The 25,208-nt window shown below is 42.0% G+C and overlaps 1 protein-coding gene across 1 annotated transcript in view; it reads left to right on the top strand.

Annotated features, from left to right (window-relative positions):
• LOC133554469 (protein Wnt-2b-A) overlaps nt 1-12,082 on the top strand; it is a 55,397-nt gene extending 43,315 nt beyond the window's left edge. The window contains exon 5 of the mRNA XM_061903283.1: nt 10,964-12,082. Coding sequence (XP_061759267.1) covers nt 10,964-11,193 — 230 coding nt within the window. The 3' untranslated portion in view covers nt 11,194-12,082. The remainder of the gene's footprint in view (nt 1-10,963) is intronic.
• Nucleotides 12,083-25,208: the final 13,126 nt, after the last annotated feature.

Here is a 25,208-nt window from a genome sequence, read left to right on the forward strand (position 1 = left end):
CGGTACATTAAACATACAGTATTTCCTTGAATTGCCGCAGGGCATATAGTATGCGCCTGCCTTCAATTACTGCCGGGTCAAACTCGCTTCCCAAAATAATTAGCGCATGCTTAGTATTACCGCCTGGTCAAACTCGTGACGTCACGAGTGACACTTTCCCTGTCATCATTTTCAAAATGGAGGAGGATGATTTCAATACCGGTAATTTGAATTCGCATAAAGGGAAGAAGATTAAGAGCTATTCAGTAGGATTTAAGGTCCAATATTACATCACACTCAAATTTTTACTGCATACCTTTGGTAAGTGCCGGAGTGAGAAGACGTTTTAAAATAATTAGCGCATGCTTACTTTTACCGCATGCCTTTGATAAGTGCAGGAGTGAGAAGAGGTTTTAAATTAATTAGCGCCCCAGCGGCAATTCAAGGAAATACGGTATGTCTCTTATTGCAATTTTGTCCTTCAATAAAATAGTGAACATACTAGACAACTTTGTCTTTTAGTAGTAAGTAAACAAAAAAAGTTTCCTAATTTAGCTGCTGACGTATGCAGTAACATATTGTGTCATTTATCATTCTATTATTGTGTCAACATTATTAAGGACAAGTGGTAGAAAATGAATTACTAATTTACTTGTTCATTTACTGTTAATATTTGCTTATTTTCTGTTTCAACATGTTCTATCTACACTTCTGTTAAAATATAATAATCACTTATTCTTGTATTTGATACTTTACATTAGTTATGGATGATACCAAAAATTTGGGTATCAATCTGATACCAAGTAGTTACAGGATCATACATTGGTCATATTCAAAGTCCTCATGTGTCCAGGGACATATTTCCTGAGTTTATAAACATAATATAAATTAAAAAAAAAAAAAAGAAGGAAAGATTTTGTGATGCTAAAAAATATGGATGTAATCATAGTACTATGGACTAGATACGCTATTGTATGTGTCATCATTACAGTAGATGTTAGATGCAGTTTCAACAATTGCTTTTGTTTATTTTGTAGCGTCCCGGGGAAAAGTTGGTGCTGCAGGGAATTCTGGGAATTTGTTCTGTAGTGTTTATGTTGTGTTGTGGTGCCAATATTTTAACAAAATGTGTTTGTCGTTATTGTTTAGTGTGGTTTCACTATATGGCGCATATTTATGACAGTGTTGGCATTGTTCATACTGCCACCTTTATTGTGACATGAATGACTGTTGACTAAGTATGACCTGCTTGGCACTCAGCATCAGGGGTTGGAATTGGGAGTTAAATCACCATAAATGATTCCCAGGCGTGGCACCGCTGCTGCCCACTGCTCCCCTCACTTCGCAGGGGGTGATCAAGAGGATGGGTCGAATGCAGAGGACAAATGTCACCACACCTAGTGTGTGTGACAATCATTGGTACTTTAACTTTAACTTTAACCTTCATTCGCTTGTGTGCATTGTTTTCAAAGTCAAGATGATTGTGACATCAGTTCATTGTCAGGCCCAATGAAATCTTGGTTAGGCTTTGTTAAATATAGACTATATGATTCCAGACTTATTTATTGTGTAAACCGGACCAAACTCACCACAAAATTAACTACAACAAGATTGATTATTAATTGATTGAAATTTGCCATCAATCCCACGTGGGTAATCGGCATTGTCCGTGGGTGCTCGAGCCCCAAAGCGCCCACGGGATCGGCGCCTATGCCTCTGCCCCCCCGCCACCCCCCACCCCCCCACCCTCCTTTCTCACCTTCCCAGTGGAATTCATCGCCTCGGGACACAGCAGCTAATTAACAAAAACAAACAAAAAAAAAAAACACTTCTTTTTGTTGGTCACAGTCTCTCTCGCTCTCGGTCTGTCTGAACTAAGCATAGCTGGAGGGCAGAGTGGGCCTCAGAGTGTGAGAGCCTGTCTGTCTGTCACGCTCCACTGTCCATTTAACTGTCACACACACGGTGTGTGTTCAAAGGGAGCAATGGCTTGGGAAAAGCAGTGTAACTATAGGCTACTCTACCAACACCACATAGTTGTGTTCGAGTCCCTGTTGTTCTACGGGCAGCTTGTTGTGATAGGTAGCAGTTCAAACACGGAGCTTCTCCGTCCAATAGCGGCAGTAATCTCTACGAGAAATGACATTCGCACACCTCGCACACACGTACAATATGCCTGTCAATTAGGTAATAGACTGGTCTAGACAAGTTATATGCGTGCTATTTTAGCGCATATATTTAGCAAGACATTACATCAAGAAGGTTACTTGATTTGTCAGGACTAGGATGCAGTTTGCATTGAATTCCTTAAAAACACACCATCTACAAGCCAAAAATGTTTTTTATCAGGCTGCCTCTATAAATTTGATTCAATTAGTTCAATTAATCGAGTAAATTGGATAAAACACACTTCTTATCCTCAATGCTAATTTGAGAAAAATATTTGAAATAAACTTTATGCCTGGGAATCATTTTTGGTGATTTAACCCCTTATTTCCAACCCTTGATGCTGAGTGCTAAGTCTTTGATATGACTTGGCCAGGGTTTAAACTCACAACCTGCCGGTTTCAGGGCAGACACTCTAACCACTAGGCCACTGAGTGGGTTAATCCACATTAAAGGCCTACTGAAACCCACTACTACCCACCACGCAGTCTGATAGTTTATAGAGTAAAGTACAGATATAGAAACAAATAATTCGCAATAAAAACGCATAAAAATAGGAAACAATACAAAATAGGTTTTTCAATGTATTATTAATCATAATTTTTGGGGGGGCGCAAACCTACATACGTATACACATGCATGCAATATATAGGCACAGTCATATGCAAGTACTCAGGGACAATAACGCCAACAAATTATACGTACATAAATACACAATAAAAATAATAGGCCCTCATCATTGTATATATTGAAAATCAAGTCCTTGTATCTATTTTTAAACTAAACAATATGGTTGGGAATTTTTTTAAACTGTGTTGTGCGTATATTCCATATAGCTCTAATTCCTTTTAATATACAGCTAAATTCAAATTATGCATAATATGAACAAATTTTATGATTTGGGTATTATGCTTTGGCTTAAAATGACAGAAAATGATGAAAAACTTTCAGAATTTCTTTTAGACCTAATACTTTTTTAATATTAGAAAGTGTTAATATCCCTGATTGTAATTTTTGCACCCTTCTATGTAACCTGTCAACTACTAATTATAGAACAATGTAATCAAATATAGTTAAAATATTTGTATTAATTATTGCAAGCGGTAGAACATGGATGGATGGATGAACTAATTTTTTTCCCCCACCAAGGTTGAAAATTGTATTTGGCTCACCAACTAAGGAGACAGACAACACTAAAATAGAAACTTCATCATTTATAAAAACTAATGTCTTCAAAAGATTATTTTCTTTAATCAGATTAACTATACCTTTAAAAAAATCAGATTAATCATGATTTGGTAATTACTTGCTTGCATATTTTAAATCAAATTACAAAAACGACCCCTACATTTGGAGACACATGCAATGGAAAGTCATCCAGGACATTTAAAAAAAAATGTTTTACATAATGCAGGTCATTTACTTGTTTAATAAGTGGTAACACTTTAATCTAAAGTTCATTGTAGGTTTATTTTAAAAGTGAAGCACTGTGAATACTTTCTGGATGCACTGTATCACTTTTATGACACTTGTCATTTGATATCCACTCAAAAAATTAAAATCATCTTAACCCAAAAATGGCAATTTATCAGTTTTCATTTGGAACGTGTTAAAATTTCACAGGCACACATTTTTGCTCAAGTGATTACCTTCCAAAAGTAGTGGAAAGAAGCATAGCATGTCGGGTCACAACCCTGTGCCACAAGGAAACAAAAAGAAAGAAGAATCATGACATAATACATTGGAAAAGTGTGCAGGTTTACAGATGGACTTATTTGCAATATTTTCACTTGTTTTATATACAAATATACAGTGCGGAAGGGTTTTGTCCCATACATGGGTGGATGTCACGTGAGAGAAAGAGGGTGGTTAATCATTTCCAATGCAGTCTGCTGAAAATGATGAACGGTGCCACTGTATAGCAACTGTGGTCAATGTTGGAATTGCCACAAAACACATTTTAAGATTTCAACACTCTGCCATCTGGCGGTTTATGTAGAACTTGTCACTGTATAGCAACTGTGGTCAACGTTGGAATTGCCACAAAACACATTTTAAGATTCCAACACTACTGCCATCTGGCGGTTTATGTAGAATTTGTCATGTTTCATGTATCAGGTAAACCGTGACGAATGGGCCCATATGAATCAATCAATGCTTATTTATAGAGCCCTAAATTACAAGTGTCTCAAAGGGCTGCACAAGCCACAACTACATCCTCATTTCAGAGCCCACATAGGGGCAAGGATAAACTCAAAAACCAGTGGGACGTCAATGTGAATGACTATGAGAAACCTTGGAGAGGACCGCAGATGTGGGTGGCCTCCTCCCCTCTTGGGGAGACCGGATGCAATGGACATCAAGTGGGTCTAACATAATATTGTGAAAGTCCAGTCCATAGTGGATCTAACATAAAAGTGAGAGTCCAGTCCATATTGGGGCCAGCTGGAGACCATCCCGAGCAGAGAAGGGTCAGCAGCGCAGAGATGTCCCCAACCGATGCACAGGCGAGCGGTCGAGCCCGGGTCCCGACTCTGGACAGCCAGCACTCCATCCATGGCCACCGGACCTGTGCCCCCCCACCTCCACAAGGGAGAGGAGGGCAGAGAAGAAAAGAAAAGAAACGGCATATCAACTGGTCTAAAAAGAGGGTCTATTTAAAGGCTACAGTATACAAATTAGTTTTAAGATGGGATTTAAATGCTTCTACTGAGAATCTACGAATACCCTTCCCACTGTACTATTACTTTCTACTTCACCTATCAAAGCAGACATTTGCACTACACGTATTTGTGTACATAAATGAAAAAAGTTAATTTCATAAAGATTGGCTCCTTCATAATACTAGGAATAGTCGAACAGTTGCCAGGTCTGATTTCATTTTAAGACTTCGTCTGCATCAGAAATTAGTCCCTTAATTTAGCCGTTGGCCAAGCTATTGTCAGAGTTAGTTTGTGACGAACCCCAAGATGCAGAGAAGGAGGCAGGCATTGAGTAAGGAAACATGGTTTAATAAAAATACTAGAACAAAACCAAACAAAATGGGTACAACAAAAAGCGCACACAAGGCGGATAACAAAACTAAAAGAGCTAGCATGGGAGCTAGAAAAGAAAAGGAGCTTAGCATGGAAGCTAGCAAAAACAAAAGGGCCTCGTGTGAAAGCTAGCGGGTAGCGAGCAGGAAAACAGAAGTCGTTACTTGTGGAATGAAAACAAAACGGAAGCAGGGAACAAAAGACAGTAAGCTACAAACAGATACCGAAATATAGCTTACCGCTACGCTGCAATGACACGACACAACAGGAGCGACAATACGGAAGTGACATCGACAATAATCCAGCACTGACTGGATGGGAAGACAGGTGTAAATAGGACCAGGCTGATTGACACCAGGTGTGGCCAGGTGACAATCAGCCGCAGATGAGGGAACACAGCACTCAGGGAGAAAGACAGGAAACAGACAAAATAAGAGCGCTGACAGGAACTAAAGACAGGAAATACTACACACACAGGAAAAACTAAAACACAAACAAACTGTCAAGGGCAAGCCTGACAGCTATGTGGCTAATTATAATAATAATAATTAGCTGTAAATATCTTTGTTAACCCTTTGGCCTAAACACAAATCTGATGCTGAGATCAATGAGAACGGCTACAATAATGCGATAATCGATTTGAATCGATAATAGATTCTATCACTTTAACAATCGTAATCGAATGGAATCCTGACCTGTCGCAAGTTTAGTAGGCATGTCGCTTAGCAGGCTGCTACAGTTTTCACGTATCTAGTCACACGCACACACGCACGCAAGCACACACACACACAAAGTTGTGTGTGAGTGGACTCCTAAGGGCAAAGGTCAACATCACTTGAAGAGCATTTTTTCTTTTTTCCTTAGCTAATAAACATGTATCCCACTCTTTCATGCTATACATATCAACTCTTATTACAGTTATTAATCTAGGTTTTTATTTGTTCCAATATTTTAAATATATATATATGTCAGAGTTATTTTGTGTCAAACCCCAAGATGCAGAGAAGGAGGGAGGCATTTTTCAGGAAAACATAGTTTAATTAAAAATACTAGAACTACAACAAACAAAGGGTACAAACAAAAAGCATGCATGTGGGCGGATATAAAAAACTAAGGGCTATGAACAAACAAATCGGAAGCAGGGAACAAAAAACAGTAAGCTACAAACATCTACCAAATATAGCTTACCGCTACGCCGCTATCACACGACCAGTAGGAATGACAAGTAGAAAATGACAATGACACGACAATAATCCAGCCCTGACTGGAGGAGAAAACAGGTCTTAAATAGATGCTGGCTGATTGATCCCAGGTGTGGCCAGGTGCCAATCAGCCACAGCTGAGGGTTACACAGCACTCCGGGAGACAAACAGGAAACAGAACCAAAATAAGCGTGCTGACAGGAACTAAAGACAAATGCAGAGGAAAAACTGAGACATAGACCAAAACTGTCAGGGACAAGCCTGACAATATATATATATATATGTATATATATATATATATACTGTATATATATATATATATATATATATATATATATATATATATATATATATATATATATATATACACACACACACAATACATTACATTTGGAACTAATATAAGCCAAACTTCAAAGAGAGAGAAAAACGAACCAAAAAAGCTCCACAGAAACCACAAAATATCAGGCTTTTCTCGGTGGCTTAATAGGACGCCCATAGAAGCTAACTGGCACAGTTTCCATGGGCACAAACAATGTCACCGATGGGGGCCTGCCTTAACGGCAGCAAGCCTGGGCAATCCAGACCGCATATCAAAAGAGAGAACAGAGTCCACAACAGCTGCAGGAGGCCGGCCCCCACAACATCAAGTCGACCGGGTCCAGATGGGCAGGCTTTATCCGCAGTAACCCGCTCGTGCCGACCACCCGAGTCTATAACAAAGTTCTTGAGCCCTGCCTTCACCACCTGAAAGGGGCCATAATGAAGAGCAATGAACACCATAACAGAGAAACACAAACTTTGCCGCCAGGAGGTCCTTGGGTGTACGGAAATGGGGCAAACGGATGCATTGGGACAGCCACTTCCTGCCAACTAGTTCTACTCAGTGATATTTACCATTAATTGATTAACGTGGACCCCGACTTAAACAAGTTGAAAAACGTATTCGGGTATTACCATTTAGTGGTCAATTGTATGTAGGGGTGTAACGGTACACAAAAATTTCGGTTCGGTACGTACCTCGGTTTAGAGGTCACGGCTCGGTTCATTTTCGTTACAGTGAGAAAGCAACAAAATATAAATTTTTTGGTTATTTATTTACTAAATTTGTTAACAATGGCATAACATACATATACACACAGGGTCCATTGCCAGGGTTATTGTGGTCAACATATATAAAATAAAAACTAAATAAGATAAGGCTCAGAATGGTTTCTTAACAAAACCTTTCTACATATAAAGTGCTTTTTTTGATTGAATGATTGATTGATTTAGACTTTTATTAGTAGATTGCACAGTACAGTACATATTCCGTACAATTGACCACTGAAGGCTAACACCCCGATAAGTTAAGTCGGGGTCCACATTCATCAACACCGCCCGCCGTTTTTTGTGGACATGTTCCATAAATATTGATGTTAAAGATTTATTTTTTTGTGAAGAAATGTTTAGAATTAAGTTCATGAATCCAGATGGATCTGTATTACAATCCCCAAAGAGGGCACTTTAAGTTGATGATTACTTCTATGTGTATACATCTTTATTTATAATTGAATCACTTGTTTATTTTTCAACAAGTTTGTAGTTATTTTTATATATTTCTTTCCAAATAGTTCAAGATAGACCACTACAAATGAGCAATATTTTGCACTGTTATGCAATTTAATAAATCAGAAACTGATGACATAGTGCTGTATTGTACTTCATTATCTATTTTTTTCAACCAAAAATGATTTGTTCTTGTTAGGGGGCACTTGAATTAAAAAAATGTTCACAGGGGGTACATCACTGAAAAAAGGTTGAGAACCACTGAGTTATGAGAGTAGCGTAAGTGTGTGTGTGTGGCCCTTTAATGGGGAACATTATCACAATTTCAAAAGGGTTAAAAACAATAAAAATAAGTTCCCAGTGGCTTGTTGTATTTTTTGAAGTTTTTTTTCAAAATTTTACCGGTCCGGAATATCCCTAAATAAAGCTTTAAAGTGCCTTGTTTTCGCTATCTTCGAAACCACTATCCATTTCCCTGTGACGTCATACAGGGCTGCCAATACAAACAACATGGCGGTTACTACAGCAAGATATAGCGACATTAGCTCGGATTCAGACTCAGATTTCAGCGGCTTAAGCGATTCAACAGATTACGCATGTATTGAAACAGATGGTCGGAGTATGGAGGCAGATAGCGAAAACGAAATTGAAGAAGAAATTGAAGCTATTGAGCAAATAGTTATTGACGCTATTCGGCCATAGCGTGGGTGTACCTAATGAAGTGGCCCATAGCATGGCTGCCTTATTAGCATCGCCGGTAAAATGTGCAGACCAAACGATCAGAACTTTCGCATCTAGTTTCAAATGTACATACAGCTAGCGTAAATAGCATGTTAGCATCGATTAGCTGGCAGTCAAGCCGTGACCAAATATGTCTGATTAGCACATAAGTCAACAACATCAATAAAATTCACCTTTGTGATTTCGTTGACTTAATCGTTGCAAATGCATCTGCAGGTTATCCATACATCTCTGTGCCATGTCTGTCTTAGCATCGCCGGTCAAATGTGAAGACACTTCGGTACATTCAATGGGGGTCTGGCGGCAGATTTCTTGCCAGTGGTGTAACTTGAATGCCTCCCTGTTAGTGTTGTTACACCCTCCGACAACATGATGTCTCCAAGGTTCCAAAAAATAGTCGAAAAAACGGAAAATAACAGAGCTGAGACCCGGTGTTTGTAATGTGAAAATGAATATGGCGGGTGTGTTACCTCGGTGACGTCACGTTCTGACGTCATCGCTAAAAGACCGATAAACAGAAAGGCGTTTAATTTGCCAAAATTCACCCATTTAGACTTCGGAAATCGGTTTAAAAAATACATGGTCTTTTTTCTGCAACATCAGGGTATATATTGACGCTTGCATAGGTTTGGTGATAATGTTCCCCTTTAATATGTGACAGCATGTGAGGTGAGTGTGTGGGCAAGCGAGGTGAGAGAGCGTTAGCATGTGGGAGTGGCTAGTGTTTTGTTGAATTGGCTGTGTGCAAGACCTCAATAAAGCCACGATTTGCAACTAATTGCCGGACTCTTCATTTACCCTGGAGTCCGGAGCTGTGGAGACCTACTGCCGGTTAGAGTGAAGGGTTTCGCTCCCGAGAATACATCAGCCCTGGAGAAGTGTCTACCCTGCAGTCGAGGAGTGCAGGGGAGATACTCTAGGAGCCGGAAGCAGGAAAGGTGCAACACATCAATCAATGTTTACTTATATAGCCGTGTTATCAGAAGCAGCTGCTGAACAATCTCGGCAAACCTCCGTCCTCCATTGTTGTATCGTGCAGCCAAAGTGTTCCCAAACGGGGGATCTTAACGAGGCAGGACGGTCTTCCAGCTCTGGCTTATACATGTTGTCCTAGCCCGGTCGCTGCTAACATGTGTACTCGTTCGGTACACCTCCGAACCGAACTGAAACCCCCGTACCGAAACGGTTCAATACAAATACACATACCGTTACACCCCTAATTGTATGGAATATGTACTTTACTGTATCTACTAATAAAAGTTTCAATCAATCAATCAATCTTTATTGTCTCCGAGGAGAAATTTGTCTTGGACATCAAGCGTTTTACATATATACATACATACATACATACATACTGTGGTACCCGGATTCTCACCAAGACACAGGAGGGTGTTTGCAAAAAGCCGGAAAGGGCATTTATTGCACAAGTCTTTGTAGGAAGGGCAGGGTGTGGAATAATCAACTTAAAGTGTCCATTAACAAACATAAATATCTCCCATCCGGGGCTCTCAATCCTGCACACAGCATACTCCTTTATTTGTCGTAGTTAATTGCCTAAAAACCAGAGAAAACATAATATCAGAAACATTTTCCTAATAATGTCATTATTGGGGAAATAGTGGATGTCTCACTTATCGCCTTATGCACCTGCCTTGACACAGAGGAGAGCCGGACCTGAATGAGGCAGAGTTAAGAACTGTTTGTAGCTAGGCCCCTCCTGGTGACACAGCTGGTGGCACTTCAGGCTGATTGAGAAGGTACAGGGGAATGTACCGCCTCTCGATGATGCGACCAAGGCTGGGGCGTTGTCCTCTGTGTTCCACTCTGCCCCCATGCCCTGGCTCCTCCACTGTGAGGTGCCTACCTGTCAGGCGGTGCTTGAGTGAGACTCCACAATACATACATACATAGATACATACATACATACATACATACATACAGTTCATCCGACAATACAGTGACAACAGTGAACAGTGCGCAGGTATATCAGTTAGTTATGAGATCACACATTACACTCCCCTTGTATTGCACTATCCCAATATTGCACTCATTATTGCATCCGGTTACTACAGTAGTTTGTATGTTGCTGTTCTGTACCATTTACCATTTGGCATCAACACAATTTCACTATAAAGTGTGTGGTGTGGGTCTATAAGCTCTCTTAGAACAACAAAAAGCAAATAGGAAAGTTACTAAAATAAAGCTGGGTGCATTCAAGATGGTATGTTTGTTTAATTGGACATTTTAGTTCATACACTCCATGGAAAAAAGTAACTCTTCTGAATTTCCCAGGTTCCTTGGGCACTGCAGGGCGGGTCTGCAACAAGACATCACGCAGCACAGATGGCTGCGAGGTCATGTGCTGTGGGCGGGGCTATGACACCACCAGACTCAAACAAGTCACCAAGTGCGAGTGCAAATTCAAATGGTGCTGCGCCGTGGAGTGCAATGACTGCCAGGAAGATGTGGACATTCACACGTGCAAGGCCCCCAAACGAGCTGAATGGTTGGACAAGACCTGAGGAGTACCAGCCCTCCTCTGATGGACCCCCACCCCTTCCCCCTTTGCAGGCCATCCTGCTAAAAAAAAAATGGCATTCTGGGAAAGTGTGTCTGAAAGTGCTGCCATCCCCAGCCCCCATCTCGGTTCATCCTTGCATGGCTTATGTGACTGTTTGTGTTAAAAGTGCTCTATTTCAGTGCCCATCAGTATAAGTAAATACTCTTTTTAAGAACTGCCGGGACAAGAGGATGAACAGTGAAAAAGTTGAAAATTGGGGCTCGAAATTCAGTCCTTTTTCTACGTTTAAAAAATGGTCTGCTGCTTTCATACTGCTTTAAAGATTTTAACTGAGCTTTCAAACCAGTATTTTAACATCATACAAAAAAAATCTATTTACATATACTCACATATGTTCCTTTGTTTTTGCGGAAGGGACAGACAAATGTTGCTTTTAGACTTTGTGGGCTTTGACAAGTGGACGTTGAGGCTGAAAATGTCAAAGAGAAACCCTTGCAGAGGATGAAGGAAAACATGACATGGACATTAGTTGAATAAACGGACAGACACGTCATTGGAACTTTGAATGCAACTGCAAAAAGAAATTGAAAGCTTTTGAAAGGATTTATTTAAACGTGATTATTTGTTGGTTACTTCCATTTTTCTTTGTATGTGATGCCCTACTTTGACTGACACAAGGAAATATAGTGCTCTCCCAGCAGGCACACAACATTGATATAACGTTGTTTATACATACATTTCCTTTAAAACTGACTTTCAAACACCGTTGCAAAGTAGTTGTTTTGTAAATTGAGACAAAGTTGAATCCACCTTGTTAGTTGGGAAATGACCACATTTCAATGGTCAAACCAAAGTCACAACCTGGCAATGAATAAACATGACAAAAAGTATGTTGTTTCAACGTTGTTTTTTGTTTCGTAGAATATTGGTTGGGAAATTACCAACATTCAAATCAACGTCAGAACCGAACATTGATTAAATGTTGTGTTAAAGCACGTTGTTTCAACGTTAGGTTTGAGTTGGTCAACGTCAGGACCTAATTCAACAAGTTCTCAAAGTTGTTTTAATGTATTGTGCCTGTTGGGTTTGTTATGTCATTGAGAAATCGAAGAAGAGACTCAGATCAGTCGGTCACACAAAAACCACCAACCCCAAACAGATGTCACCAAATTGTTCTTGAGCTTGCTTGTATAACATTGTGTACTATATTGCCTTATCCAAAAAGATTTGTATATGAAATATATGACACTGGCATCTTGTTTCATTTGGACATACAGTCTAAGAAAGAGACTTGGTCGACCTGAACTCTTCAGGGGACATGCTGGACTAGTATTTTTAAAGAGCGAGGCAACAAAAGACATCAGGGAGGGACAACAATAAAGACTTACTTTAGCTTCAATATATTAAATGCAGTTTTAATCCCGACCATGATAGAATACAGCCTGGGTTGAAACCAAGACTTTTAAACAGTAATGTTTGTAGATATCTACAGTATTTGAAAGAAAGCACATTATTAACTCTCAGGGTGCAAAGGCTGACTTTTTTGTCCTTTCAGTAATTTTTTACTGTACTTTTGTCACATCTGGGTCGCATGTTTATGCACTGGTTGCTTCCCCAAGATGTAGATGGAAGTCAGGAAGCAGATTGCAGATAGAAAGAATGATTTATTGCAATAAATCCACCCCAAAATACAGAAAAAGTGCCGATGGCGCGGGAAGCTCAAGTTCAGAACGAGCCAAAACAAGAACAAGAAGCTAAAGAACCAACATGGTTGCAAAGCAAAACTGCCAGACAGAGTGTGGCAAGATACAAGAATAAATAGCTCTCTAATTAGTGACCGGGAGCAGGTGAGGGCCCCGAAGACTAATCAGAGGAAGCTGATGTTAATCAGTACCCATGGCAACAAAGAAAACAAACCCAGGTGCAGACTAAATCAACAACAAATGAAATACCAAACCAACCAATTTTGGTCATAACTTTTGTTGTGTTCCTCCATTACACAGGATTTTTCCTAAGAGGTTTTATTCATGACGAATTTTAACATTTCAATGTCCAACTAGCAGTTATTCCACAATAATCCAACACCAAATAGGACATTTTGTATGTTTTAAATCTCTCATTTAATTTCAGCGCTAAACCAAAACTGCAAACATTAAAGTAGTATTTTAACGCTTTAAAGGCCTTTTAAAAGAAATTATGTCACAGTTTTCAAATCGTATGAATTTGCATAACATTTGTATTTGTAATTAATTTTAAAAAATATATCTCAGGTGTGTCCCTTTTTTTATTATGGAGACACATCGCAAATATAACTGCAGGGCCAATTGTAACAGTGAAATGGTATGAATAAAAACATATAATAGCCTCTTTATACTATTTGCAACGGATTATCATTATTATATTTTTTTACTAACAGATTAAAGGATAACTCGCGTTGTAGTTGTAAGTCAATGTGACAAGCAGATATCCAAGTATTCAATTTTGGTAACCAGAAAAATGCTTGGAAAATCCTGTTAAAAGATTAGATAATATCAAAGTGTAAAACATGTATGCAATTGTATGCAGTACATCTTCCTGTCTAATTTGAAAAAACAAATACATTTAGCCAGAAAGTGCTTTAACATTTGGAGTCTATTACATGCCATCTACACTGCATGCGGGAAGTATTCACAATGCTTAACTTTTTCCACATTTTGTTATGTTACAGCCTTAATCCAAAATGTTAATTAATATTTGTCCTAAAAATTCTACAAGCAATACCCCATGACAATGGGAAAAGTTTTTTTTTTCTTTCAATTTTGCAAATTGGTGAACAGACTTTGCTCGATCCTTGATGCACCTTTGGCAGCAATTACAGTTTCAAGTCTTTCTGAATACGATGCCACAAGCTTGGCACAACTATATCTTTGGGCAGTTTCGCCCATTCGTGTTTACAGCACCGCTCAAGCTCCATCAGGTTGGATGAGAAGCGCTGAGAACCAACAATTCCCATCCAACCTAATCCAACCTAGCTTGAAAGGTGATGCAGAGAGGAATGGGCGAAACTTCCCAAAGATAGGTGTGCCAAGCATGTGGCATCGTACTCAAAAAGGTTTTAAGGCTGTAATTGCTGCCAAAGGTACATCAACAAAGTATTGAGCAAAAACTGGGAATACTTATTTACATATGATTTTATATTTTGAATACATTTTCAAAATTAAAAAAAACATCACATTTTCATTATGGGGTATTGTCTGTAGAATGTTGAGGACTAAAATTACTTTATTCCATTTTGGTACAAGGCTGTAACAAAACAAAATGTGGAAAAAGTGAACACTTAAGATACTGGATACTTCTGGATTCACTGTATACTATGACAGACCACATTAAATGATGTGGAAAGCTAGAGCCGGCCCTCAAGCCGTAGGTTTGTGCATTATCTATTCAAAACACCTCAAAATTAAGATAAAAAAAAAATAATAATAAATAAATAAAAAACAATACATTATTCAATATTTTTGTTTCTTTATTGAGGAATTTCAGCAAACAAAAGTAGAATTTAATCCATCCATCCATCCATTTCCTACCGCTTATTCCCTTTTTGGGGTCGCGGGGATAAGAATCCAAAATGTTTTTACTTGTATGTCCTTTTTGGCTTTGAATATATTTAAAATTCAACGTCTCCAGTGGGTTAAGGTATTTTACGAAAATAAAAATGAGCTTCCCCACAGATATAAACAGCAGAAGCAACATCCTGTCTCAAGGTGTCAGTGGAACATTATATTATATTATATTTGATAGTAGATGTGGGAATCTGTTCTGGTTTATAACCCAAAAATTAAAGGCCACTATCAGTACCAGTATTTACTGAGCTGATTTAATACTTCAATCTTCTTTATATCCGTAATCCAACAATCCCTGCCAGTAACAAAGGCTGATTTGTGTAAATTTGGGGAGGGGTGTGTCATATCAGTTAAGGGAGGGAAGTGTTTGATTAAAGGCCCAACCTAAACTCCTGCTGGCCTCATTCCACCCCTCACTATGTGGAATTCCAGGTGGGTCGTAGTCTAATGACAAGATGGCCATAATTATCCGGGGGTTGTTGATAGCCTCTGATTGGACATGCTCGTGCCACAGAAGCCCTAGTGTGGGCTCCTGCTAGGGCCACATTTAATCAAAGGCTTCTTGGCCGGCTTATCAAAGTGAATACTTTCCAGCAATCTTCCCTGTCTCGGCCCCTTCTGCTTCCCAGACCGTAAATCCAGTCCATATTGATATTGTGAAGCTAACACGAGGAGTATACACATATCTCCTTTAGCCTGAAGCCAATATTGTAGTATATTAATATGTAAATGTTTCTCCACATTAATAGGTATTTAATGTGTGCACAAATTCACTGAAGGTCAAACACACCACAGGCAAAGTGTTGCAGAATACGGAATATGGAAGAACACTAGGGGACACGATTAGCAAAGAGTGTTAAATTTATTTTACTTTTAGGATGCAGCGGTACACCCCAATTGCAGATAACAAGTCTGCCTAAAAATAATAGAAAAGTGACTATTTAATCACAATCTCAATATGGACTAGGGATGTAACATGGGAAAATTTCATATCACTTTATTGTGACTGAAATGATCACAGTTGTCATTATTATCGTCATTTTTACACTTTGCACACACTGATATTGTTTATCCCGCCAATCAAAAGTACCAGACCAAATTTTCCATTTTTCAACAGGCAATTAATCATGTTAAGAACTGGACAAAATACTAAATATAGTATTACAGTACCATGCAACACAAGATTATTCTCTTAGAACATAAAACATACGTATTTACTACTCAAATAACTTTTGATTTAACTAAATAATCCAGCACAAACATATTTGCCATATAGGCCTGCTAACATGCTAGCGGGATAATTATTAGCATACTAACGAGCTAAAGTTTAGCATGATAACTTCGAAAAGCATCAAATTAAATTACAAAAAAAGTATTGCCTTTAGGTTACTTCATTGGCTGTGTCATGCCAAATTTCTTCCCCCTACAAACCCCCCCCCATTTACTTCCGGGGTCATGATTAATACAGATGTTTTGTTAACGCTATATTATAAAAATATAACGCTGTATTATAAAAATACAGATGTTTTGTTAACGCTATATTATAAAAAAAAATTTAAAAATGAAAGAAACAATTTACGAACACAAGCTATGGGATGACGTAAGAGAAAACGTGAGGAAACGTGACCCCGGAAGTAAATGTGTCATCCCATAGCTTGTGTTTGTAAATTGTTTTTTGAATTTTATTTTTTATAATATAGCGTTAACAAAACGTCTGTATTTTTATAATATAGCGTTATATTTTTAAAATATAGCGTTAACAAAATGTCTGTATTAATCATGACCCCGGAAGTAAATGGGGGGGAAGGTTTTTGTAGGGGGGAAGAAATTTGGCGTGACAGCTGCATAAAACCTTTTGAGTGGTTACATTGGCAACTTGAAAGGGACTTTGTTTTCCTGTGACACAGTGTAGCAGTGTGCATCAATCATTAACGTCCGACACCACAACACATACAGAGAGAACATTGGTTCCGCCATCTAATCAACCCAAATTCTGAATATTTACAAAGTTATACAAAAACAATATATCCATCCATCCATTCCTACCGCTTGTCCCGTTCGGGGTCGCGGAGGTGCTGTAGCCTATCTCAGCTGCAATCGGAAGGAAGGCGGGGTGCACCCTACACAAGTCGCCACCTCATCGCAGGGTCAACACAGATAGACAGACAACATTCACACTCACATTCAAACAATATATTATGAACATAATCATTTATACACTTCACTAAATGTGTATATAACCACAGCACTTTAAATATATGTAAATACTTAAACTTTCTCTGTTGACCGCCATCCTCCCACCAAAATCATTATAGATTTTTTTTTACAACATTGAAAAGTTGTTCAGTAAGGTAGAAAACAACAAGGCTGCATCACTCAGCTTTGAATAAGGTGACTGTTTTATGGATGGGCCTCTCTCGGTAGATTGGCTTAGATAAGTGCTTTCCTTGTTCATGGATTGTTGAATCGCAGACCAGCAGTTCAAGTTTTCTCACACATCCATCTTCAGCCGTAAAGACTTTTGTTACTTTAGCCAGTTTCCTTTCTGTCCGAGCTGCAGTGTCCTCTTGCAATATCACAATGCCGTCTACTTTTGCGTTTCTCTGTCTCTTAGTCCATTGTGTCCTCTGTTGCAAGTTTAACAGATATTCCTTCTTCCATATAGGACAGAACTTGTTTGCCAGATACTGCACTTTATGCGTCACAAACTCCCCTGGTGATGGTAAGACAATTGAGGACGTCATGGTTGAAATGTGATTGGGCGAAAGCGGTTGAGGTCCTGTAGGATCATTTAGTGGGTGCACTGTTAAATGCCTACTGTTTATAATAGTCATGACTTTATAAAGATAGGTACGCAGCAATGATCCATCAAGTCTTTAGGATGAATGATCTAAGGTAGATGTCCAAACACTCTTTCCCAGATTCCTCCCACATGGCTTGCAAATGTTGGGTTCATAACAAATTCACAGCCGAGTTGTTTTAAACGTTCTTGATCCATCATCTTCATCCCTTAAAAGAAAACAATGTATCCATCCATCTTCTTCCGCTTATCCGAGGTCGGGTCGCGGGGGCAACAGCCTAAGCAGGGAAACCCAGACTTCCCTCTCCCCAGCCACTTCGTCTAGCTCTTCCCGGGGGAACCCGAGGCGTTCCCAGGCCAGCCGCGAGACATAGTCTTCCCAAAGTGTCCTGGGTCTTCCCCGTGGTCTCCTACCGGTTGGACGTGCCCTAAACACCTCCCTAGGGAGGCGTTCGGGTGGCATCCTGACCAGATGCCCGAACCACCTCATCTGGCTCCTCTCGATGTGGAAGAGCAGCGGCTTTACTTTGAGTTCCCTCCGGATGGCAGAGCTTCTCACCCTATCTCTAAAGGGAGAGCCCCGCCACACGGCGGGGGAAACTCATTTCGGCCGCTTGTACCCGTGATCTTATCCTTTTGGTCATGACCCAAAGCTCATGACCATAGGTGAGGATGGGAACGTAGATCGACCGGTAAATTGAGAGCTTTGCCTTCCGGCTCAGCTCCTTCTTCACCACAACAGATCGGTACAACGTCCGCATTACTGAAGACGCCGCACCGATCCGCCTGTCGATCTCACGATCCACTCTTGTAAATTGAGAGCTTTGCCTTCCGGCTCAGCTCCTTCTTCACCACAACGGATCGGTACAACGTCCGCATTACTGAAGACGCTGCACCGATCCGCCTGTCAATCTCACGATCCACTCTTCCCTCACTCGTGAACACGACTCCTAGGTACTTGAACTCCTCCACTTGGGGCAGGGTCTCCTCCCCAACCCGGAGATGGCACTCCACCCTTCTCCGGGCGAGAACCATGGACTCGGACTTGGAGGTGCTGATTCTCATTCCGGTCGCTTCACAATCGGCTGCAAACAGATCCAGTGAGAGCTGAAGATCCCGGTCAGATGAAGCCATCAGGACCACGTCATCTGCAAAAAGCAGAGACCTAAATCTGCGGTCACCAAACCGGAACCCCTCAACGCCTTGACTCCGCCTAGAAATTATGTCCATAAAAGTTATGAACAGAATCGGCGACAAAGGACAGCCTTGGCGGAGTCCAACCCTCACTGGAAATGTGTTCGACTTACTGCCGGCAATGCGGACCAAGCTCTGACACTGATCATACAGGGAGCGGACCGCCACAATAAGACAGTCCGATACTCCATACTCTCTGAGCACTCCCCACAGGACTTCCCGAGGGACACGGTCGAATGCCTTCTCCAAATCCACAAAGCACATGTAGACTGGTTGGGCAAACTCCCATGCACCCTCAAGAACCCTGCCGAGAGTATAGAGCTGGTCCACAGTTCCATGACCAGGACGAAAACCACACTGTTCCTCCTGAATCCGAGGTTTGACTATCCGGCGTAGCCTCCCTTCCAGTACACCTTAATAAACCTTACCGGGAAGGCTGAGGAGTGTGATCTCACGATAGTTGGAACACACCCTCCGGTCCCCCTTCATAAAGAGAGGAACCACCACCCCAGTCTGCCAATCCAGAAGTACCGCCCTCGATGTCCACGCGATGCTGCAGAGTTTTGTCAACCAAGACAGCCCCACAGCAGTCCCTTAAGGAACTCCGGGCGGATCTCATCTCAGCCTTGCCACCGAGGAGCTTTTTAACTACCTCAGCGACCTCAGCCCCAGAAATAGGAGAGTCCACCACAGATTCCCCAGGCACTGCTTCCTCATAGGAAGACGTGTTGGTGGGATTGAGGAGGTCTTCGAAGTATTCCTTCCACCTATCCACAACATCCGCAGTTGAGGTCAGTTAAGGAAAAAACAATTTTTTCTGCTCCAAATAAGTTAGTACCGTCCATCCATCCATCCATCCATCCATTTCCTACTGCTTATTCCCATTTTGGGGGTCACGGGGGGCGCTGGTGCCTATCTCAGCTACAATCGGGCGGAAGGCGGGGTACACCCAGGACAAGTCGCCATCTCATCGCAGGGCAAGTTAGTACAGTGACCTGATCAAAGATGCAGAACATTACCACGCACAAAATGCATCAAAAATTGCGGGAAAAGAAATGCATCAAGTAATGCAAAAGGTTTGATGAGAAGGATGTCCCATTGTTCCGGTGAAACACAAATTTGCATCCTTTGCATCCAAAAACTGCCAACAATACTTCATTTACATTCCATAATGTTTACAATAACCAGCTGAAGTGACATTATTATTGTAAGAACTGTATATTTAGCGCAGTAACACATTGTCTTATTACAGCATGCTACGGCATTAGCTTCTTGTCAGCAGCTGAATGGCTTTTGAGTTTGTAATAGACAACACAATGCGATAGGACACCAATCTGTACTGACCAAAAAAAATTAACAATCATATTGCAGTGTCTGTAAAGTATTAGCCCACATTTCATGTTTTTTATCATGATCAACACTGTAGTAACTCGCTCGTTGGACAGTTGTCCATTTGGTCAAGCTGACCGGGGCCGTTTTTTTTTTCAGTTGATTTTGGGTAAGCACTCCATTTCTGCTGGCGTAGCTAGGCTACAAGCTCCACATTTACACTGTCAAGTCACACCGGTCCTGACTCTCTCGGCTTCCGTCTGATCTAAGGTTTCACCTTCTCTTTGTGCTCGCTTCCATAACTAGCAGTTCATCCTCCGTATATTCAGTTTCAAAAAGTAAAGGTTGTGAATACTCGTGTGCCCCAAAATAGTTATCTTTGTGGTCTAATACCAAGTCTGCCGTGATTAGAACACACATGCATTTTTTTAGAGAAGTAGGAACACATGCGTTTGTTGCATGTTGCAAGCGTTTGTTTTATCTTTAGAATCCTCAAAAAAAAAACTTAAAAAAAAAAAAAAAAAACCTGTGTTTTTTTTTAAATATAATTGGGAATGATAGGCAAAATTCCCAAAAAAGTGCAGTTCCCCTTATACTTTTTATTAATGCGTTATCTTTGACAGCCCATTCATCCATCCATTTTTTACGGTTTGTCCCTTTCGGGGTTGCGGGGGCTGCTGGAGCCTATCTTAACTGCATTCGGGAGGAAGGCGGTGTACACCCTGGACAAGTCGCCACCTCATCGCAGGGCCAACACAGACAGACAGACAACATTCACACTCACATTCACACACTAGGGCCAATTTAGTGTTGCCAATCAACCTATCCCCAGGTGCATGTTTTTGGAGGTGGGAGGAAGCCGGAGTAACCAGAGGGAACCCACACAGTCATGCAAACTACACACAGAAAGAACCCTAGCCCGGGGATCGAACCCAAGACCTTCGTATTGTGAGGCACATGCACTAGCCCCTCTTATTTCCCCTATTTTGTACGTGTTATTTTCTAATACATGAAGAATAGTACCTGTGACTCTTAGCTGGCATTGTGGTGATGTTTTGTTCTCTCGTGGGTGCAGCGGAGATGAAACACAGCGTGAGGGTAGTAATGATTATTTTTTTGTACACTAAATAACACTATAAAACAAACTAAGAACAAAGGCACTTGCACAAAGGCACTTAGACAAAACAAACAGAAAGCGCTAGCATGTAAGCTAGGGACATAAACAGAGCAGGACTAGCGTGGAAGCTAACAAGTCTCAAAAGTAGATTACCACAATGCGGGAAGAACGACATCATCTGTTGCGTGGAAGCAAATAATAGTCCGAGAACGAAGGCAAGCAAAGGCGGTCTTAAATAGAGAGGATAATCAAGAATCAGGTGCGTGTGAAAGACAAAGTCAGGTGACACAAATGGGTAACTATAGAAACGGAACAAAACAGGAAGTGCCACCGGAAACTAAGGGAGTCAAATACCAAGACGAGATATAAAACAGAACCAAAACCAGAATATGCCATGACCAAAGTCGTGGATCATGACAGTACCAACCTGGATGAATTGTATTATTAAAGTGATTGATCATCCCAAAAATATTTATTAATGAGAACTTATTAAATGTTTTGGACACTCGGGTGAAGAGAGGGGCGGAGCTTTCTACCGATCACCACCTGGTGGTGAGTTGGCTGCGATGGTGGGGGCGGATGCCGGACAGACCTGGGAAGCCCAAACGCATTGTGAGGGTCTGCTGGGAACGTCTGGCAGAGTCTCCTGTCAGACAAAGTTTCAATTCCCACCTCCGGAAGAACTTTGAACATGTCACGAGGGAGGTGCTGGACATTGAGTCCGAGTGGACCATGTTCCGCACCTCTATTGTCGAGGCGGCAGATCGGAGCTGTGGCCGCAAGGTAGTTGGTGCCTGTCGGGGCGGCAATCCTAAAACCCCTTGGTGGACACCAGCGGTGAGGGATGCCGTCAAGCTGAAGAAGGAGTCCTATCGGGTCCTTTTGGCTCATAGGACTCCAGAGGCAGTGGACAGGTACCGACAGGCCAAGCGGTGTGCAGCTTCAGCGGTCGCGGAGGCAAAAACTCGGACATGGGAAGAGTTCGGGGAAGCCATGGAAAACGACTTCCGGACGGCTTCAAAGCGATTCTGGACCACCGTCCGCCGCCTCAGGAAAGGGAAGCAGTGCACTATCAACACCGTGTATGGTGCGGATGGTGTTCTGCTGACCTCGACTGCGGATGTTGTGGATAGGTGGAAGGAATACTTCGAAGACCTCCTCAATCCCACCAACACGTCTTCCTATGAGGAAGCAGTGCCTGGGGAATCTGTGGTGGACTCTCCTATTTCTGGGGCTGAGGTCGCTGAGGTAGTTAAAAAGCTCCTCGGTGGCAAGGCCCCAGGGGTGGACGAGATCCGCCCGGAGTTCCTTAAGGCTCTGGATGCTGTGGGGCTGTCTTGGTTGACAAGACTTTGCAGCATCGCGTGGACATCGGGGGCGGTACCTCTGGATTGGCAGACCGGGGTGGTGGTCCCTCTCTTTAAGAAGGGGGACCGGAGGGTGTGTTCCAACTATCGTGGGATCACACTCCTCAGCCTTCCCGGTAAGGTTTATTCAGGTGTACTGGAGAGGAGGCTACGTCGGATAGTCGAACCTCGGATTCAGGAGGAACAGTGTGGTTTTCGTCCTGGTCGTGGAACTGTGGACCAGCTCTATACTCTCGGCAGGGTTCTTGAGGGTGCATGGGAGTTTGCCCAACCAGTCTACATGTGCTTTGTGGACTTGGAGAAGGCATTCGACCGTGTCCCTCGGGAAGTCCTGTGGGGAGTGCTCAGAGAGTATGGGGTATCGGACTGTCTTATTGTGGCGGTCCGTTCCCTGTACGATCAGTGCCAGAGCTTGGTTCGCATTGCCGGCAGTAAGTCGAACACATTTCCAGTGAGGGTTGGACTCCGCCAAGGCTGTCCTTTGTCACCGATTCTGTTCATAACTTTTATGGACAGAATTTCTAGGCGCAGTCAAGGCGTTGAGGGGTTCCGGTTTGGTAACCGCAGGATTAGGTCTCTGCTTTTTGCAGATGATGTGATCCTGATGGCTTCATCTGACCGGGATCTTCAGCTCTCACTGGATCGGTTCGCAGCCGAGTGTGAAGCGACCGGAATGAGAATCAGCACCTCCAAGTCCGAGTCCATGGTTCTCGCCCGGAAAAGGGTGGAGTGCCATCTCCGGGTTGGGGAGGAGACCCTGCCCCAAGTGGAGGAGTTCAAGTACCTAGGAGTCTTGTTCACGAGTGAGGGAAGAGTGGATCGTGAGATCGACAGGCGGATCGGTGCGGCGTCTTCAGTAATGCGGACGTTGTACCGATCCGTTGCGGTGAAGAAGGAGCTGAGCCGGAAGGCAAAGCTCTCAATTTACCGGTCGATCTACGTTCCCATCCTCACCTATGGTCATGAGCTTTGGGTCATGACCGAAAGGATAAGATCACGGGTACAAGCGGCCGAAATGAGTTTCCTCCGCCGTGTGGCGGGGCTCTCCCTTAGAGATAGGGTGAGAAGCTCTGCCATCCGGGAGGAACTCAAAGTAAAGCCGCTGCTCCTCCACATCGAGAGGAGCCAGATGAGGTGGTTCGGGCATCTGGTCAGGATGCCACCCGAACGCCTCCCTAGGGAGGTGTTTAGGGCACGTCCAACCGGTAGGAGGCCACGGGGAAGACCCAGGACACGTTGGGAAGACTATGTCTCCCGGCTGGCCTGGGAACGCCTCGGGATCCCCCGGGAAGAGCTAGACGAAGTGGCTGGGGAGAGGGAAGTCTGGGTTTCCCTGCTTAGGCTGTTGCCCCTGCGACCCGACCTCGGATAAGCGGAAGATGATGGATGGATGATGGATGGAGAACTTATTAGTAGTACCTATTAAATGATCCACAAAGTCAAAGCACACACAATAATCAAAACGTAAGTTATAGTAATGCATTATTAGGTCATGGCTCATTTTTCTTAAAGAATGCAATTGTATGTGTAAATTTAAAATGTTTTAATTGCTAGGGTTAATTTGTTTTGATATACAGACGACTATTTTTCCATCTTGATAGAGCGTAGTGTTAGGGCTTTGTGTTGGGAGTTCAACCGTTGCTTTCATGAGTTCCCCAACTTCCTCTTTCCAAAAACATGTTATTTGAAGATGTTGCCTTCTGGTGTTAGGGTGGACGGCTGCCTATTTGTAGAAAAGTTGCATCCTGCCTGCCACTGTCAGAGAAAGGCTGATCAGCTTTTATTTGATTAGCCCAGTAAGAAAACGATTTATTCTATAGTCCCTTACTATGGGCTGTATCATAATTGAGCATGCATGATAATCATGTTTGAACATGGACTGTGCCACATCACACAGACAGGAGAGAGACATCCAACAAGACAGCAGGAGCTCAACTAAGAGCTGAAGGAGAGAGAAAAATGTATAAGGTTTCCTAAAGACCCTGTGGGCCTGTTTATCAGGAGATGTTAATCTCAGGAGAAAGAACTGTGTTCCCCACAATTCATCATCATTAACAGCCCACCTGCCACATCCCACCCCCAGACACCTCCCTCCAGATCCGTCCAGGTCCCGGCCTCTAATACCACCCGGTGTTCGAGGCAAACAAGCATACCGGCAGTCCGCCAATGACATTCACCTTGAGTTGGTCAGCCGCCATGCCATATGTTTCATGATCATATGTTCAAATGCATATGGTTGCAAGCCAGGGGCTCTTCCTCCCACCTGTTGAGTGTAACCCAAAGTTTGTTAACAAGCTTTTCTAAACTGTCAATCGCTGTTCAGAAGCAGAATGTGCAAAAGGAATACATAAGGATAAATGTGTTACCCCCAGGGTCACAAGAATGGTCATGTTTCTGTCTAGGTCAGGTTTCCAAATTCTAAGTCAGAGTGACACATATAGATAATCTTCAGGAACATTAATGTTGTTTAGCTTTGCTTTCTTTCGTAGCTCTTTAAAGGCATAAACAACTTTATCCAGACTTTGAGACCTGCCAAAGCTGTAATGTAGCTCAGACTAATGCGTATATGGTTCCAATACAGAAAGTTAGCAAGGGGCAGAGAGGGGT

Source organism: Nerophis ophidion, linkage group LG06 (assembly GCF_033978795.1).
Source record: "Nerophis ophidion isolate RoL-2023_Sa linkage group LG06, RoL_Noph_v1.0, whole genome shotgun sequence".
NCBI lineage: Eukaryota > Metazoa > Chordata > Actinopteri > Syngnathiformes > Syngnathidae > Nerophis > Nerophis ophidion.